Genomic DNA, 16,052 nt, shown 5'->3' with positions numbered 1-16,052 from the left:
CAGACTATACTACGAAGCTACAGTAGTCAAGACAGTATGGTACTGGCACAAAAGCAGAAAGATAGATCAATGGAACAGGATAGAAAGCTCAGAGATAAACCCACGCACATATGGTCACCTTATTTTTGATAAAGGAGGCAGGAATGTACAGTGGAGAAAGGACAGCCTCTTCAATAAGTGGTGCTGTGAAAACTGGACAAGTACATGTAAAAGTATGAGATTAGATCACTCCCTAACACCATACACAAAAATAAGCTCAAAATGGATTAAAGACCTTAATATATGACCAGAAACTATCAAACTCTTAGAGGAAGATATAGGCAGAACACTCTATGACATAAATCACAGCAAGATCCTTTTTGACCCACCTCCTAGAGAAATGGAAATAAAAGCAAAAAGAAACAAATGGGACCTAATGAAACTTCAAAGCTTTTGCACAGCAAAGGAAACCCTAAACAAGACCAAAAGACAACCCTCAGAATGGGAGAAAATATTTGCAAATGAAGCAACTGACAAAGGATTAATCTCCAAAATTTACAAGCAGCTCATGCAGCTCAATAACAAAAAAACAAACAACCCAATCCAAAAATGGGCAGAAGACCTAAATAGACATTTCTCCAAAGAAGATATACAGACTGCCAACAAACACATGAAAGAATGCTCAACATCATTAATCATTAGAGAAATGCAAATCAAAACTACAATGAGATATCATCTCACACCAGTCAGAATGGCCATCATCAAAAAATCTAGAAACAATAAATGCTGGAGAGGGTGTGGAGAAATGGGAACACTCTTGCTCTGCTGGTGGGAATGTGAATTGGTACAGCCACTATGGAGAATAGTATGGAGGTTCCTTAAAAAACTACAAATAGAACTAACATATGACCCAGCAATCCCACTACTGGGCATATACCCTGAGAAAACCATAATTCAAAAAGAGTCATGTACCAAAATGCTCATTGCAGCTCTATTTACAATAGCCCAGAGATGGAAACAACCTAAGTGCCCATCTTTGGATGAATGGATAAAGGAGATGTGGCACATATATACAATGGAATATTACTCAGCCATAAAGAGAAATGAAATTGAGCTATTTGTAATGAGGTGGATAGACCTAGAGTGTGTCATACAGAGTGAAGTAAGTCAGAAAGAGAAAGACAAATACCGTTCGCTAACACATATATATGGAATTTAAGAAAAAAAAAAATGTCATGAAGAACCGAGGGGTAAGACAGGAATAAAGACACAGACCTACTAGAGAACGGACTTGAGGATATGGGGAGGGGGAAGGGTGAGCTGTGACAAAGCGAGAGAGAGGCATGGACATATATACACTACCAAACGTAAAATAGATAGCTAGTGGGAAGCAGCTGCATAGCACAGGGAGATCAGCTCGGTGCTTTGTGACCACCTGGATGGGTGGGATAGGGAGTGTGGGAGGGAGGGAGACGCAAGAGGGAAGAGATATGGGAACATATGTATACGTATAACTGATTCACTTTGTAATAAAGGAGAAACTAACACACCACTGTAAAGCAATTTTACCCCAATAAAGAGGTTAAAAAAAAAAAGAGAGAGAGAAATTCGCGAGCAAAGGACCTGGAACACCCAAAACAGCTCTGAAAATGAAGAACAGAGTTGGAGGACTCACACTATCTGATTTCAAGACTTAGTGCATATATGGGAAAGAATCTGAAAAAGAATATATATAAAAATGTATAACTGAATCACTTTGCTGTACACCTGAAACTAACACAACACTGTAAATCAACTATACTCCAATATGTTGATAAAATTAAAATTAAAAAATAGACTTACTGTAATGAAGACAATGGAGTACTGGTGTAAAGACACACATTTAGATTGATGAACAGAATAGAGAGAGTTCAGAAATAGACTTAAACATACATGGTCAGTTGATTTTTGATAATGGTACCAAGAATTTCAATGAGGAGAGGATAATCTTTCATTAAATGACACGTGAACTTTTGGATATCCATATTAGTATGTACAAATATATGTATGCGTATGTATGTATATATTTGTGTGTGTGTCTAAAAAATGAAACAGATCTTAGACGTATATTTAAGAGCTAAAACTATAAACTTTCTAGAAGAATCATAGGAGAAAATTTAGGGATCTTGAATTAGACAAAGATTTCTTAATAGGACACAAAAGCACAAACTATAAAAAGAAAAATCGGTTTCATCAAAAGTAAAAACTTTTGCTCTTTCGAAGGTACTGTTAAAAAAATGAAAAGGCAAGCCACACAATATCAGAAAATATTTGCAAAGATGTATCTTTGTGTGTAAAATACATGAAAGACGTGTATTTTACAACTCAATAAGAACACAAAAAATCTATTTCTTTTAATGGGCAAAGGATTTAAAGACACTCTACAAAAGAAGATATATGGATGACAAATAAGGACATGAAAAGCCATTCAACATCATTAGTTATTAGAGAAACGCAAATGAAAACCACAATGAGATACCACTATATACCTAACAGAATAGCTAAAATTAACAAAACTGACAATACTAAGTATGGACCACAATATAGAGCAACTGGAACTTTTATCCATTATTGGCAGGATTGATTGCCACTTTGGAAAACATTTCGGCATTTGTTCATCAATGGGTAAATGGTTAAACTGTGAGATATCCATACAATTCACTACTACTCAGCAATTAAAAGGAATGAACTGTGGACACATGCAACAACATAGATGAATCTCAAAAGCATCATGCTAAGTGAAAGAACCCAGACATGAAAGAAGATATACTATATAATTATATTTATATGAAAGTCTAGAAAAGGCAAATCTATAATGATAGGAAGCAGTTCAGCAGTTGCCCGGAGCCAGGGTATGGAGTCAGCACTGACTGCAAAGGGGCAAAACAAAACTTTTAGGGATAATGGAAATATTCCACAGCAAATGCAGTTTGTCAAAACTCAGTGAAATTACCATAAAATCGCTAATTTTTAAAAAATTGAAGTATAGTTAATATACAGTATTATGTTAGTTTCAGGTATACAACATAGTGATTAAATATTTTTATAGATTATACTCCATTTAAAGTTATTACAAAAGAATTGCTGTTTCCCTGTGCTGTACACCCTTGTTGCTTATTTATTTTATATACAGTAGTTTGTATCTCTTAATCCCTTACCCCTATCCTGCCCCTCCTTCCTCCCTCTCCCCACTGGTAACCACTATTTTGTTCTCTATGTCTGTGAGTCTGTTTCTGCTTTGTTGCATACATTTGTTTGTTTTATAAAATAGCTAATTTTTATTGAATGTGAATAATAACAATAAAGCTGATTAAAAGAAATCAGTAAAGACACAAACAGGTCATTAACAAAATATGAAATTCAAGTGACAGATTTTTAAAAATTTAACGATACTAGTAAACAAACAATACACTACGTACTATCATTTTTTAACTGTTTAATTGACTTTAAAATGTAAAGAATGATTACAGTTTCCAGTGAAGAGTACCTGAAGTAAGCATTCTTACACACTGCTGGTGGGAGAGTACAAAGGTACAACTTCCTGAGAACACAGAAATGTGTTTCAACAGCCTTAAAAATATTTAGAGCCTTTGATCAAGTAATTTGAATTCTAATAATTTATCCTGAGGAAACAACCAGGATGGTACAAAAAAATTATGAACAAACATAACACTATTTATAGATGCTGACTGAATTATGTTCCTTTCATAGGATGGGATATTATTCAGTCATTTAAAATACATGTGCAGGGCTTCCCTGGTGGTGCAGTGGTTAAAGATCTGCCTGCCAATGCAGGAGACACGGGCTCAATTCCTGGTCCGGGAAGATCCCACATGCCGCAAAGCAACTAAGCCTATGCGCCACAACTACCGAGCCTGCGCTCTAGAGCCCGCGAGCCACAACTACTGAGCCCATGTGCCACAAATACTGAAGCCTGCACGCCTAGAGTCCCCGCACCGCAACAAGAGAAGCCACTGCAATGAGAAGGTCGCACACCACAATGAAGAGTAGCCCCAGCTCACTGCAACTAGAGAAAGCCTGCGCACAGCAACAAAGATCCAACTCAGCCAAAAACAAATAAATAAATAAATTTATGTTAAAAAAAATAGAATAAATAAAATACATGAGCATGCCCTCCCCACCCTCCACCAACAAATCCACAGACATACATACACACACGCACGCACGCACACACGCACACACACACACATTCACAATATTCTCCTCGGTGTAAGAAGCAACCAGTACCACCTAAGTAATTACTACTAAAAGCCCTTTACTGACAAAAAAAGGAAGCCTAGGATTTCAGATAAGTAAAGTAGATACATATCCACGACAATGTCACAAAAAGTGATGTTACTCTATACCTTTATATCACCGTCAATTTTTTCCCATTCTTCTGCTGTGAAATTGGCTGCTGTCGCTGCAGGTTTCTCTCTCCTCAAAGCTCTACTTCCAGGAGCCAAGCCTGAAAGGCGCTTTTCACAAAATTCAGTAAGTTCAGGATAATATCCTTCCTCACCAGACCTTTTAAAAAATTCAGAATTTTAGAGTTACCACTTCATTTAGAGATCATATATACCAGTGGTTTGCAAGCTGGGTTCCATAGAGCCCAGGGGTTCCACAGAGATCTCACAGTCTGCCCCGAACGAGGATGAAGGCTGAGCTGCTGCCTTCCCCTCACCGTCCTCAATTAGAGCAACCTCCACTTTCACATGCTAATCTATGGAGTACTGCGATGAAGGGGGGAAAAGGAGCTCCAAAGAAGACATCAATTTCCATCACACACTTTAAAAGTTGAATAGGGAACATTTTCTCTCCTCTTTAGCACACATATGTTCATTTTGCATATAAGGTAATTTTAAACTTATAAATGGAGATTCATTATTAGAGACAGGCAAAGAGTGAGACTTTGGACTTACTTTCCAATGAGGAGTTACTGTTCTAGCTCATTTTCTTTTTCCCCCCAAAGGGATAGGAAGAAAATGGCAGAAGAACAGTTTAGAACAACACACCTCTAAATTCAACCACTCAAGGAACAGAATTCATTCCTTAGTTATACAGAGACATGCGTTCTCCTCTGCTTTTTTTTTAAGGAAAATCAATCTTTTCCCCATTTCTTGTGAATCTGTTTACTTCTAAATTTTTAGAAAAATAAAAATAAATCCCATTTTCAAAGTAAATTAAAAAAATAATCCCAAGTCAATACAATTTAATTAGGCTATTCATAAAACGTCTTTCAAACTCTTTCATCCCATAAACTTCCCATTTTCTTTTAGTCTTTAATCAAATAAAAATGAAAACGTTCTTATATGTTGAGAAAAGCAGAGGGAAAACAATGATATGATGAGGCTATTACATCAACACTGGCTGGGGACAAGCAGGGATGCTTAGGAAGGACAGGAGGCTAAAGGTGATAAGAAAGAAAAAGGAAAAAAAGAAAGAAAAAGGAAAGGACACAGCAGTAAGGAAGGGCATCAGAGGAAAGAAAAGAGAGAACCACTGCCGAGCAAAAGGAATACTACTGATGTCCCGGAAATGGGCAGTTTGTGCTCACAAGTGCTTCTGCAGTAATGAGGCGATCTTCCAAATGAAAATCCCTCAAAAAACCCCAAACAGGTGGCACAGGTTGGTAGGCCACAGGGCAGTGTTTCTTGTAGAGTTCCCTTGACCACCTGCATGATCAGCCAGTGTGCTCGTTAAAAACACGTTCCTGGGCTCCACTCATGATTTCCTGAAGCAGAATCTCTAGGAGTGGGGCCCTCAAATTTGCATTTTCTAACCACCATGTTTGGCAAATATTAAAGTTTGACAATCACAGCCACAGGGCTCTTACCCAGAAAAGGCCTTGATTCCCTGACTTCTGGGGTCCCCCCCACCCCATCCCCCATGCGACGGCTCCCAGTGAGTCACCCACCTTTGCTGGCAGATAGTGTGAAGTGGGAGAGTGCCAAAGCACTTTATCAGCATACGCAGGTGCCTCCTAACGGCTGCTTTACCGGTTCCTAGAAAGTGCCAGGAAGCAAGAAAAATGCCCTCTTGGATACTAATTAGCCTAAGTCTTGTGCTGGAAGTAGATCTAGCCAGAACCCGCCAAACTAACCACAGGATTGAAACCACTATTTTGGAACCCAACATGGACAAAAACAACAATTTCAATATTGGAAAATCTGCTCCAAAATTTCTAATGTAGCTTTGAATTTTAGAAGTCAACAATATAATTAAAATTGGCAAACTGAAACATGATATGATTTTTAAACGCTTACCTGAGCACACAAAGAATTTTTTCCAAGTGTTTAACATCTGAACATTTTTCAATATACTTGAAATCCAAATGTTCAACAGGTATTTTAAATGTTTTTGTTGTTCCAAAGCCCCACAATGATGGATAATCTTTGGCAGTCATGGCTGAAATATAGTGTAGGAAAATAGTTATGAATCTAATATATACATTAATACTCAATTTGGATAGTAGGAACCATCTAGGTACTTCTGTAATATTTATTTTTCATTTCTATAGAAAAGGAGATGGAGTATTTCTTCTAAGGAGGAAGCTACTCATTGTAAATTCTCTCTCCCTGATAAGAACAGTTAACATTCATCGGGCTAAATTACTATATACCGACTTCCCTGGTGGCGTGGTGGTTAAGAATCTGCCTGCCAATGGAATCCTGAAGCCCCTGAGATTTTATGATTTGAATAAAATATGGTGAAAAACATTTGAAATGATAAAGACACCTCTTACCTAATCAAGCGAATTTTATTCTGAACACTGTTTCAACGTTTCTGAGAATCCTTTTTGAAAACTACCACTTGGGGGGGGTGGGTAGGAGAGATTCTCAAGACCACTAAACGTTAACTCTCAAACTCCAAAAAACAAGTCATACAATACTTTGTTTGCTCTATTTAGAACTCTTCCACATCTGTTTGCAATTTCTTTGCCTCTGATTAGAAAAAACTTTGGTCCTAATTGGCGTTAATTTCTTCTCCACCGTCCTAACCCACATCCATTTCCCATATTTCCTAATCAGTATATCAGTAATACCTCCAGCACAAACTGCAATGGGCTAGTAACACGAAAAATGGTTTTCTTCCACCTAGGCACGTTCTTTCCAGCATCCACAGGGCTGGGCGCCACCTGCAGCCAGAGACCGGAAGGAAACGGCATCCTCCAGCAGTAGCAACGGTTTCTATGTACAGCGCGGGTCAGGGACTGCCTGAGATCCGGGAGTTCTACAGCCAACCCGCAACGGTCAAGGGGCACTTTAGGACTCTACGAAACTTCTCCCCATTCCTCTGCTTTGTTCACAAGGACCGGTGGCCGCCGCCAGAGCCCGGGAACCTCCCCGCCGCACCACCACCTCCGCGTTGCCGCTCTGCCCCAACATCCGCCACCGTCAGCCCCGAGAAACAGAAGGCCCCCAGGCTGTTGCCCCGGCCGACAAGGACATCCCTCCAACTGCAGTCCGATAGTGCATTTGCTCCTCCGGGTCCGTCTTCCACCCCGGCTCCCAGAGGAAGGGATTGCGATGGAGAGACGTAGTTTACTCCTGGCCTGCAGATACTCACCTGGTTCAGACCCCAAGCCTTGCGGAAGCCGCAGCCACACACCACCAGTCGCGCGGCTCGTAACCAAGGAGGGGCGTGTCGCCCCGCCCCACTCACCCCACTGTGGCACCCGAGGGCTTGCGGCGGACCGCCGGGGGCGGGGATTAGGGCCTCTGCGTGATGACAGGCTAGTCTCCGGTTTGCCATCCGGCTGATCGGCCTTGCAGACCCAGCTTCACTCGAACAGAAGAACGTTAGCCGAGAAATAAGAGTTGCAATTCCACGTGCCCTGTAATTTTCTTTTCACGCACACTTTGGTTTTTTTCTGGTTACAATTATGTACATATACAATTATGCTGGATAAACAAGCAGGATAAAAACTAACTCAAAGGAAATAGACTATGAAGGCAAATGAAAATTACCACTATCATCTTCATAAAGATATTGCGTCCAATAATTAATAGATGGATTAGAAAGTAAAGTTGAAGAAATCTTTCACAGAGCAGATAAAGAAAAAAAAGGAAATCGAAAAAGATGAAAAAGTTAGGTCTAATATTAGATTTAAAAGATCTAGAGAGAATACTGAGGGTAGGAAGTTATCAATTTAAGAAAAATTTCCAGAATTGAAGAGCTTGAGTTTCCAGACTGAAAGCACCCACCAAGTGACCAAAACAGGGAAGGAAAACAGACCCATACCAAGGCACAAACTGCAAAATTTCAGGACACTGGCAAAGAAAATTCTAAGTTTCTAGAGCGAAAACAGGTCACATACAAAACATTAGGAAGAATAGTTTTGGACTTCCCCACAATAATACAGAAAACTAGATGACATTCTGACACTGGGGAAGAACACAAGACAGGTCATTTCAGGCAGAGAGAAAGGCAGGAGCACAGGCAAAAAGGTCCGTTATCTGCTTAAGGAACTGCAAACATCTCCTTAAAACCAAGATTGAGAGGTGGGTTGAAGTGGTGACAGAGGCAGGAAAGGAGTCTATACTATTACCAAATATACTATTCCCAAATATACTATTCCCAATAGTTTTCGTTTTATCAAAATGGGAAGCTACTAAGAATTTTCAGCAAGACAGTGCTGTGCAATTTCTATTTTACAATGAGCAAGCTGGGAATTCCCTAGTGGTCCAGCGGTTAGGACTCTACAATGAGCAAGCTAAAGAGTATGGAAAACAGCAAGACCAGTAACTGAGACTAATCCTAAGACTGATACAAGCACCTGTGCAGAAAATGCTAATACTTTCTGTAATGGTGTTAACAGTTATTAGATTAAGAGTTTTTATGGAGTATTTAATTTTATCTTGCAGCAAACCTTTGACATAGGTGCTATTATTTCATGCCCATTTTACAAATAAGGAAAGTGAATCTTGGTAGTCACTGACATAGAACAAGGGACACTCTGGGAATACGGACCCAAAGCCTTTTGCCAAAGTCCATACTGTTTACTGTGCTCTTAAGTACTAACCAATTCACAAGTCCTATTCAACTTCAAAACATATCTCACAACCAGCTACTTCTCACTCCCTCTACGCCTACCCTGGCCCAGCCACCATTACTCTTAGCCTGAACTGTTACAGGTGGCCCCTAACTGGCTTCCCACCATCCCGTCCCTATATTGTCCGTTCCCACAGAACAGATCCAGTAATCTTTTAAGTTTGGGCAGAGGGTGGAGGGTGGAGGGTGGATGGATGTGCATGTATTTGTACACGTAAGGAGGCAACTTGTTTTTATGTGTTCTCAGTTTACACTTTTTCACTTTATGTGATATTTTAATCTTCTTAAAATTGGTCATTTATGATTTCATCTACTGGTTTTGAATGTCATTAACTTCAATCTCTGAAGATAGCTTCAGAGTCTAAAAGCACTGAACTATCATTAATTCCTTGACTTTGACAAGCTGAAGTCAAAAGAAATAAACTGGCCAGTAATTGAGTAGCAGCGCTGGATTTGAACCAATTTCCGTGTATTGATATTTTTGATGGACCTGCGTGTCTACAGCCATTGGTAAGCAGTTTAGTAGGGGACAAGTTATGTATTAGCTTCAAGCTCAGATTTACTGATTTTTATATTTATAGAGTACTATTCAAAAGGATCTTTTAAAAGCAATTTTATATCTATTTTACCTTTTCCTAAAACTGTCCAGGTAGGCAAGAGGTAAAATTACATCCATTTTATAGATGATGGGGACACGAAGAGGTAACTGAAACGATGGTCTTGAGTTCCAGTGGTTAATACTTTTCCCATTAAACCACTGTCTAGTTAACCAAATAATAGTATTCAATTAAACTACTGATACAAAAAGGACCTATGATGAAATTAGAAGAGTTAAGAGCAACATTACCCAATGAGTTGTGGTTCAGGAGGCTGTCATAAAGAGATATTTATTGGGACTCTTGTACAAAAAGGACCAGCTCAAGAAGGAACATGGCAGGGCTTCCCTGGTGGCGCAGTGGTTGAGAGTCTGCCTGTCGATGCAGGGGACATGGGTTCGTGCCCTGGCCTGGGAAGATCCCACATGCCGCGGAGCGGCTGCGCCCGTGAGCCATGGCCAGTGAGGCTGCGCTCCGCAACGGGAGAGGCCACAACAGTGAGAGGCCCGCATAGCGCAAAAAAAAAAGGAACATGCAGAATTACAAAATTATGAAAGCCACAGTCCAGGAAAACCTGGACCAAGGAAGCACTCTTTAAAAATCTTGAGTATGGGGTGGGAGGGAGGGAAACGCAAGAGGGAAGACATATGGGAACATATGTATATGTATAACTGATTCACTTTGTTATAAAGCAGAAACTAACACACCATTGTAAAGCAATTATACCCCAATAAAGATGTTAAAAAGAAAAATCTTGAGTATGGTAGTACTTTGTATAGCACATAATAAAGTTACAGAACTTAATATTTGAGGATGGTAGTAGAAACAATGTTTTGTTTTCTTTTTTAAACGGCACAGTTGCACAGTTAATACTTTCAATGTGCGAAACACACAAAACTATTAACAAAGTTGAAATATATCTAATCGAATCCTGGAACAGATGGAGTATCTGAGCATCCATATCCCTATCAAGGCAAAAGCTTTAAACATTCATCCAATTTAGTGTAAACCAACTCCTATTTTTTCTATATCCTGAAAGCAGAGTTTTTTACCTTAATGAATGATTACACCTGGGAAACTGCACCTGCCTTAATAGTCTGCTTCATCCACTTTACTTGGGGTTGATTTTGCCTTAGAGAAAGCAATCATTAAAGTTTCTTTTCCCTTGCCAAAGATTTAAAAAACAGTCAAGCATTATATACAAATACAGAAAGGCCTATGCCAAGTTAACAAATAAATTATAACTCAAAATGAGGTATGCACACTGATAGTAAGTGCGTTGGTATACTCTATACAAAACGAGGCTGGAGAGTTTACAAACAATTGGTGATGTAAAACAGTGGTTTCCTAGGAACTTACTTAATCAGACCTTTAAAGGGCCCTAGCAAACTTCATTTTTAACAAGGGCCCCAGATGATTCTAGGTTTTGATTAAAGTGTAGTTTGGGGAATCACTTTTAACCTTCATTGTGTGTCAGATTACATATACGATAAAATTAAATTACAAACCATGTAACTGAACAAAAATATCTTTATATAAGCTATTAATAGATACCTAAATACAATATGGTTTTTAAAATGAAATCATGTGTATATAGTTGTATTCATAAAGTACACTAATCAAAAGCTATATGACAACATTAATAGCAAATCCAAATCCAAATGAAGACATTCCTCTGTATTTCATCTTTCATCGAGCATCAAAAACCACCACTATACAAAAACTGAGTTAAGGACAAAATAAGTACATCAAAATTATATTAAAAATTTAATACTTCCAAGTCACTTTCTCTTTGCAATAAGCTAGTTATTTAATCTAAAATGCACAAAAGAATGAAGTTCACTATTTACTATGATAATTAGAAATGAACTAAAAAAATAAACTATTTTAATTATTAGCCCCCCCCATGATACGAGACCAATGCACCAAGAAACACTAAAGCAGTGTTAAAAGTGATAATTTAGTGATCTAAAAAACACTGGTAGTTATTACATAACAATTTACTCTCAGTCTTTCAGCTAATTTGTAAGCCTCACTTATTCCATTAGGTAGCATACAAACTCAATATCTGTATTTCTCCTTGTATCATTTAGTTTGCCCATAAACTGAAGCTCAAGAATGAGTACTTATATACAGAATCCCTGAAAAAATACACTTATGAAAGCCAAAATCAACTAGTATTTAGATTATTTAGTATATGTCTATACGTTGGAGTACTGGTCCATGAAAGTGCTAATCATGCCTTTTGTTTTTTTGGTAAGTAATCCAAGTTGTTACCATTTTTACCAGAAATTAGTCTTTGACTATCAAACCATGCATTATTTTTCACTTCCTCTTATCTCATAGTCATAAAGCTTAGTTAGAAGGATACATCTTTTAGTCCTTTTCTTGTACATTATTCTGTATCCACATTCTCTGCAACGGATTGGATCCCTTGATTTTATTTCATTTTCTGTGTGACATTCTAGAAACAAAACACGTTTATTCAATGCCTAAAAGAGAAATATTACAGACGAGCAAATTATCTTAAGCATACTTTTCACCCAAAGCACTAAAATATAGTATACTCAGTCTCAAGGGTATGTTGCCATTACCAACATATTAAGGGAGAAAGAAAAAGAGTGGCAGACAATGCATTTTTCCTAGGAAAGAAAATGAAATCTTAATAAGAGGATTTTTTTAAAGATTGTTAAAGTTGTTCTGCTTTCTAACTTTAAAGATGACTCATTTAAGCCAAAGATAAATGCAATAATTTTTTTAAAACTGAGGTGAAATACTCTTACTTTTGCGTTACTCTTACCTCCACAGATATATATCATTGGCTGCTGCTTTGGGGGTTGAACGTCCTTCTGGGTGTCCATTGTTGTCCCTGAAATCACAGACTCAAATATTTAATATCTCAAATGGCGTCCTCACAAATCTAACCAGGCCTCATGTTTCTCGGAGAAAGCTAAAAAGGTCCCAATTCCTAATCTGTGCTTTTTTCAAATCCTATAGGTGGGTCTAAGGAACGAAACAAAAAAAACAACGTATTGTGCATTTACCCCCAAACTGGACACAGTAATAAACACTTTACATATGTCATTTCAATTATGCATGCTATTTCATTATAATCTTTACAACAATTCTAGGAGGTATTACTCTTATTTTACAGATGAAGGAACTGGGGTTTAAAGAAGTTAATTTGGGCAGGATTATTCACCTGTTAAGAGTCAGAGATTTAGATCTGACTGCAAAGCTCGCGTCTTCATTTAACACAAGTTCCAAACTTTAGCAAGAGATTGCCAAAAAACTGTATCCCTCAACAGGAGAACATGCGAACCGAAGATAAGGGAAGAACAAAGAAATAACTCCCAACAGCTAAAACGCCAACAGCTAAAGAGGCAAACAACCCAACAGCTAAAGAGGCAAAGGCCTAACAGCATCGACTCTATCCCCAGTCTCTCCCGACTCTAACCCCACACCAGACCTGTTTAGCCCCTAGCGTCTTTCCAGTTTGGGCCCAAATACCCACCCCCCCCAATCCGCCAATTACCTACCCACGCAACACGGAGAAACTTCCCTGCTTCTCCGAACAGATTCCGCCTCGCCGCTGTATGGCAGCCAACTTCCGGCGCTGGCTTATGACGCAAGCGGAGTCCCCGCCCCTTCCGCCCCAGGTGTGGCAGAGAAAGCCTAATTGAGTACAGGTGGTGAAGCTGGTTTGTTTTTTTTGGTTTGTTTTTTTGTGGTTTTTTTGCGGTACGCGGGCCTCTCACTGCTGTGGCCTCTCCCGTTGCGGAGCACAGGCTACGGACGCGCAGGCTCAGCGGCCATGGCTCACGGGCACAGCCGCTCCGCAGCATGTGGGATCTTCCCGGACCGGGGCACGAACCCGCGTCCCCTGCATCGGCAGGCGGACTCTCAACCACTGCGCCACCAGGGAAGCCCAGCTGCTGCTTTTTCTGTATTTCAGACTCCGGACAAAAGTGCTTGTTTCGGTCTCACCTGTTTTCACTTTTCAGGGAAGTAAAGCGTTTTAGAAGCTCCTCAAGTCGAAGGAGGTTTGTTTCTCTGACATATGAAGTCGGTAGAAAGTAACACTTTTCCAGAAGGGCAGAGGGTTAGAAGAGAAACCCAAGTGAAGTGCTCGTGGAATCTTAGGCTGACCGTTACTCCGAGGAACGTAGAAGAATCGGCTCCACCGCTGATTTCCACGTAGAAAAGCACTTTTCAGATTATGCATTTCCAGTCGTTTGATACCTGTGCCGGGGCAGTGGAGCAGCCGCCCCTATCCTTCCTTAGAATCATTTCGTTTTTGCTTTTCGCCCCTTTCTCTCCTAGGCTCCTGTCATCCCTGTAATCCCCTCCTTTTACTCGTTTTAAAGCACGGGTGGGCTTGCGGGCAGCTATGCCAATTACTCCCACTTAAAGCTAAGGGATTTAGGTAGTGGTAGCTGTCCATTGACCCTCCTTTCATCCCATGTATTAATTCCTCCCCAGAAGAACAAAACGACTTGTCCAGTGGAGGCGTGTTCTTTCAAAGATCAAAATTTTAGTGGGACTAGTAACAGTTGGGTTCACAACATTTGCATTTGTTTGCTTCTTTCACAGCAGGTATTTTACTTATATCACGAGAGAGAAGAAAATGAAGTTATTAAAATTTAGAAACTAACCAGTTGTTAATAACTATTTTAGTTAATCTGAGAAGCAGGTTTCTTTCTGCCCAACATGCACTACTTTGGTTTTTATTAAGCAGGCTATACCGCTTTTCGGTCTTCCATCCAGCAACTTGGGAACCTTGAGCCTCACCTTTCACTTCCAGAAGGAATTCCAACTGGTTGCACCTCCACAGACCAGCCTGAGAGATTTAACTCGATTTTCTCAGTCTTCCTAGCTGCCGATTTTTAAATTTCCAGGAAACACAGTGGACTGTCCTGCTTCTTTCTCCACAGATAGGCTAAGATAGAACATAAATATTTTAATCATCAGCTCTCTTACGAAATACCCCTCCTCTTAGCCAAAGGGAAGAGGTAATCCAATAGAACAGTCAAAATTAGCTTCACTCAAGAAATATTAGGTAAAACCATTGTCATGATAAGAGAAAGATTATGGAGTGATCCAGAAAGTGTAACTTTAATCATTGCAAACTGACCTGGGTTCTGACTATGCAGCTTGAGGTTATCAAGATGATGCTGGTACATAACACAGTTTGTGGAGATCAGAATGAATCAACACATGTAGAATACAAATGGGTCCTGGAACCCTACAGAGGGTCAGGGTAAAGACAAGTTATAGCAAGGAGATCCAGAATTTCAGCAAGAGTTCATGTCGAGGCTAGTTCCCAATGCAACATTCTCTTTCCTATCAGCAGGAACCAGTAATTTTAGGATCATTTTGGAGCATGGTCTGTGGACGCTGTTATCAATGGTGACAGCTAACTTTTCTTGAGCATTTGCTACGTGCCGGACATCATCGCATTGCTCTCTCTTAATGAGGGCATTTGTTTTGCCAACTTGGATACTAGTGTTTTTAAATGCTTACATTGCAATAATATGGTTATGGAGATGCAAGTTACTGTTTTCCCCCTGAGTATCTGTTTTCCTTTTTCTTGATCATACTCACTTAAGTATACCTGCATAGCTTGACTATCATGGTGATGGAAAACCCTTTCAGTATGTTTTCCTGGATGGTCTCCAAAAGAAGCGTTAGCTCTGTGGAAAACATATGGGTTTTAGAATTCTGAGGTCAGTAATGAGATTACACCCAATCCAGAAAGGGAAGGGAAAAGGCCAAAGACTGTGATGTGTAAAGAATAGGAAAATATAGCTCAGTGGCTTAAATTTGCGGTATATGAGTAAAGCTAGGGCAAGCTACATGTAACTAGGTGTCTTTTTGCCATTTTTGGGGTGGGGAGGGGTGTAAAATTATTCTTCGAGTGAATAGAAGGGAGTTATGATACATTCTTTTACTCTTCAGTTGTAACAAAATATCTAAAGAAAAATTACTAGAGAAAGAGAAAAGGGCAATGTTTAATCGTGTTTTGGGGTCGTGTGGCTTTTATTTAACCATAGGCAAAATCCCCTGCCCTGTTTACAGTGGAGTGGGGAGCAGACCTTACACAAAGTAAGTAAATAATACAGTATTTTATAAGGTGATAAACTATATGGAGAAAATTCAGGAGAGGAGGCTTGCAAGTGCTGGGCAGGGAGTGGCAAAATAGAGGCTTGATTGTGATAGAGACTGGTTTGAGGACCTAGAAAGGACACTACTCATTCTATCCGAACGTGTGAGGGAGGCTTCAGGGAGGTGCCATCTTGAAGAATGTGTAATTCACCAATTCCTTGCCTTAAGTCCTACAGGTACCACAAACGTAACAACCTCGCACTAAATTCATCTTTTCTC

At 39.5% G+C, this 16,052-nt stretch overlaps 2 protein-coding genes across 6 annotated transcripts in view; both read right to left on the bottom strand.

Moving 5' to 3' along the window:
* Nucleotides 1-7,696, bottom strand: part of SPAG1 (sperm associated antigen 1) — a 99,756-nt gene extending 92,060 nt beyond the window's left edge. The window contains exons 1-4 of one of the 4 annotated variants that reach the window (XM_033842920.2): nt 7,064-7,156; nt 6,285-6,426; nt 5,936-6,023; nt 4,386-4,545 (exon numbers count right to left, since the gene is read on the bottom strand). In XM_033842920.2, coding sequence (XP_033698811.1) covers nt 4,386-4,545; nt 5,936-6,023; nt 6,285-6,321 — 285 coding nt within the window. In that variant the 5' untranslated portion in view covers nt 6,322-6,426; nt 7,064-7,156. Of the gene's footprint in view, nt 1-4,385; nt 4,546-5,935; nt 6,024-6,284; nt 7,192-7,587 lie in introns of those variants that run through there. The other 3 variants (XM_073794633.1, XM_033842919.2, XM_033842922.2) reach the window with 3 other exon arrangements.
* A 3,484-nt stretch (nt 7,697-11,180) lies between these two features.
* POLR2K (RNA polymerase II, I and III subunit K) lies at nt 11,181-13,349 on the bottom strand. 2 transcript variants are annotated; one of them, XM_004325262.4, is made up of 4 exons: nt 13,208-13,349; nt 12,469-12,537; nt 12,040-12,132; nt 11,181-11,380 (listed from the first exon to the last, which is right to left on the bottom strand). In XM_004325262.4, exons 2-4 carry the CDS (start codon nt 12,527-12,529, stop codon nt 11,358-11,360), a joined length of 177 nt encoding a protein of 58 aa, XP_004325310.1. In that variant the 5' UTR covers nt 12,530-12,537; nt 13,208-13,349; the 3' UTR covers nt 11,181-11,357. The 2 variants fall into 2 exon arrangements, with proteins under 2 accessions (XP_004325310.1, XP_019780629.1); XM_019925070.3 differs by lacking the exon at nt 13,208-13,349 and adding an exon at nt 12,871-13,007.
* Between the last annotated feature and the right edge of the window lie 2,703 nt (nt 13,350-16,052).

The sequence above is a fragment of the Tursiops truncatus genome, chromosome 17, assembly GCF_011762595.2.
Source record: "Tursiops truncatus isolate mTurTru1 chromosome 17, mTurTru1.mat.Y, whole genome shotgun sequence".
NCBI lineage: Eukaryota > Metazoa > Chordata > Mammalia > Artiodactyla > Delphinidae > Tursiops > Tursiops truncatus.
Note: the sequence above shows the minus strand (reverse complement) of the source record. Positions and strands in the feature narration are given on the sequence as shown.

Excerpts from the sequence above, each read along its gene's own strand:
- POLR2K (XM_004325262.4), bottom strand. The coding sequence starts at position 12,529 with ATGGACACCCAGAAGGACGTTCAACCCCCAAAGCAGCAGCCAATGATA. Across the intron at positions 12,133-12,468 it reads AATGATATATATCTGTGGAG|AATGTCACACAGAAAATGAA; the intron begins GTAAGAGTAACG and ends TTTTGTTTCTAG. Across the intron at positions 11,381-12,039 it reads CAAGAAAAGGACTAAAAGAT|TGGTGGTTTTTGATGCTCGA; the intron begins GTATCCTTCTAA and ends GTTTTTGTATAG.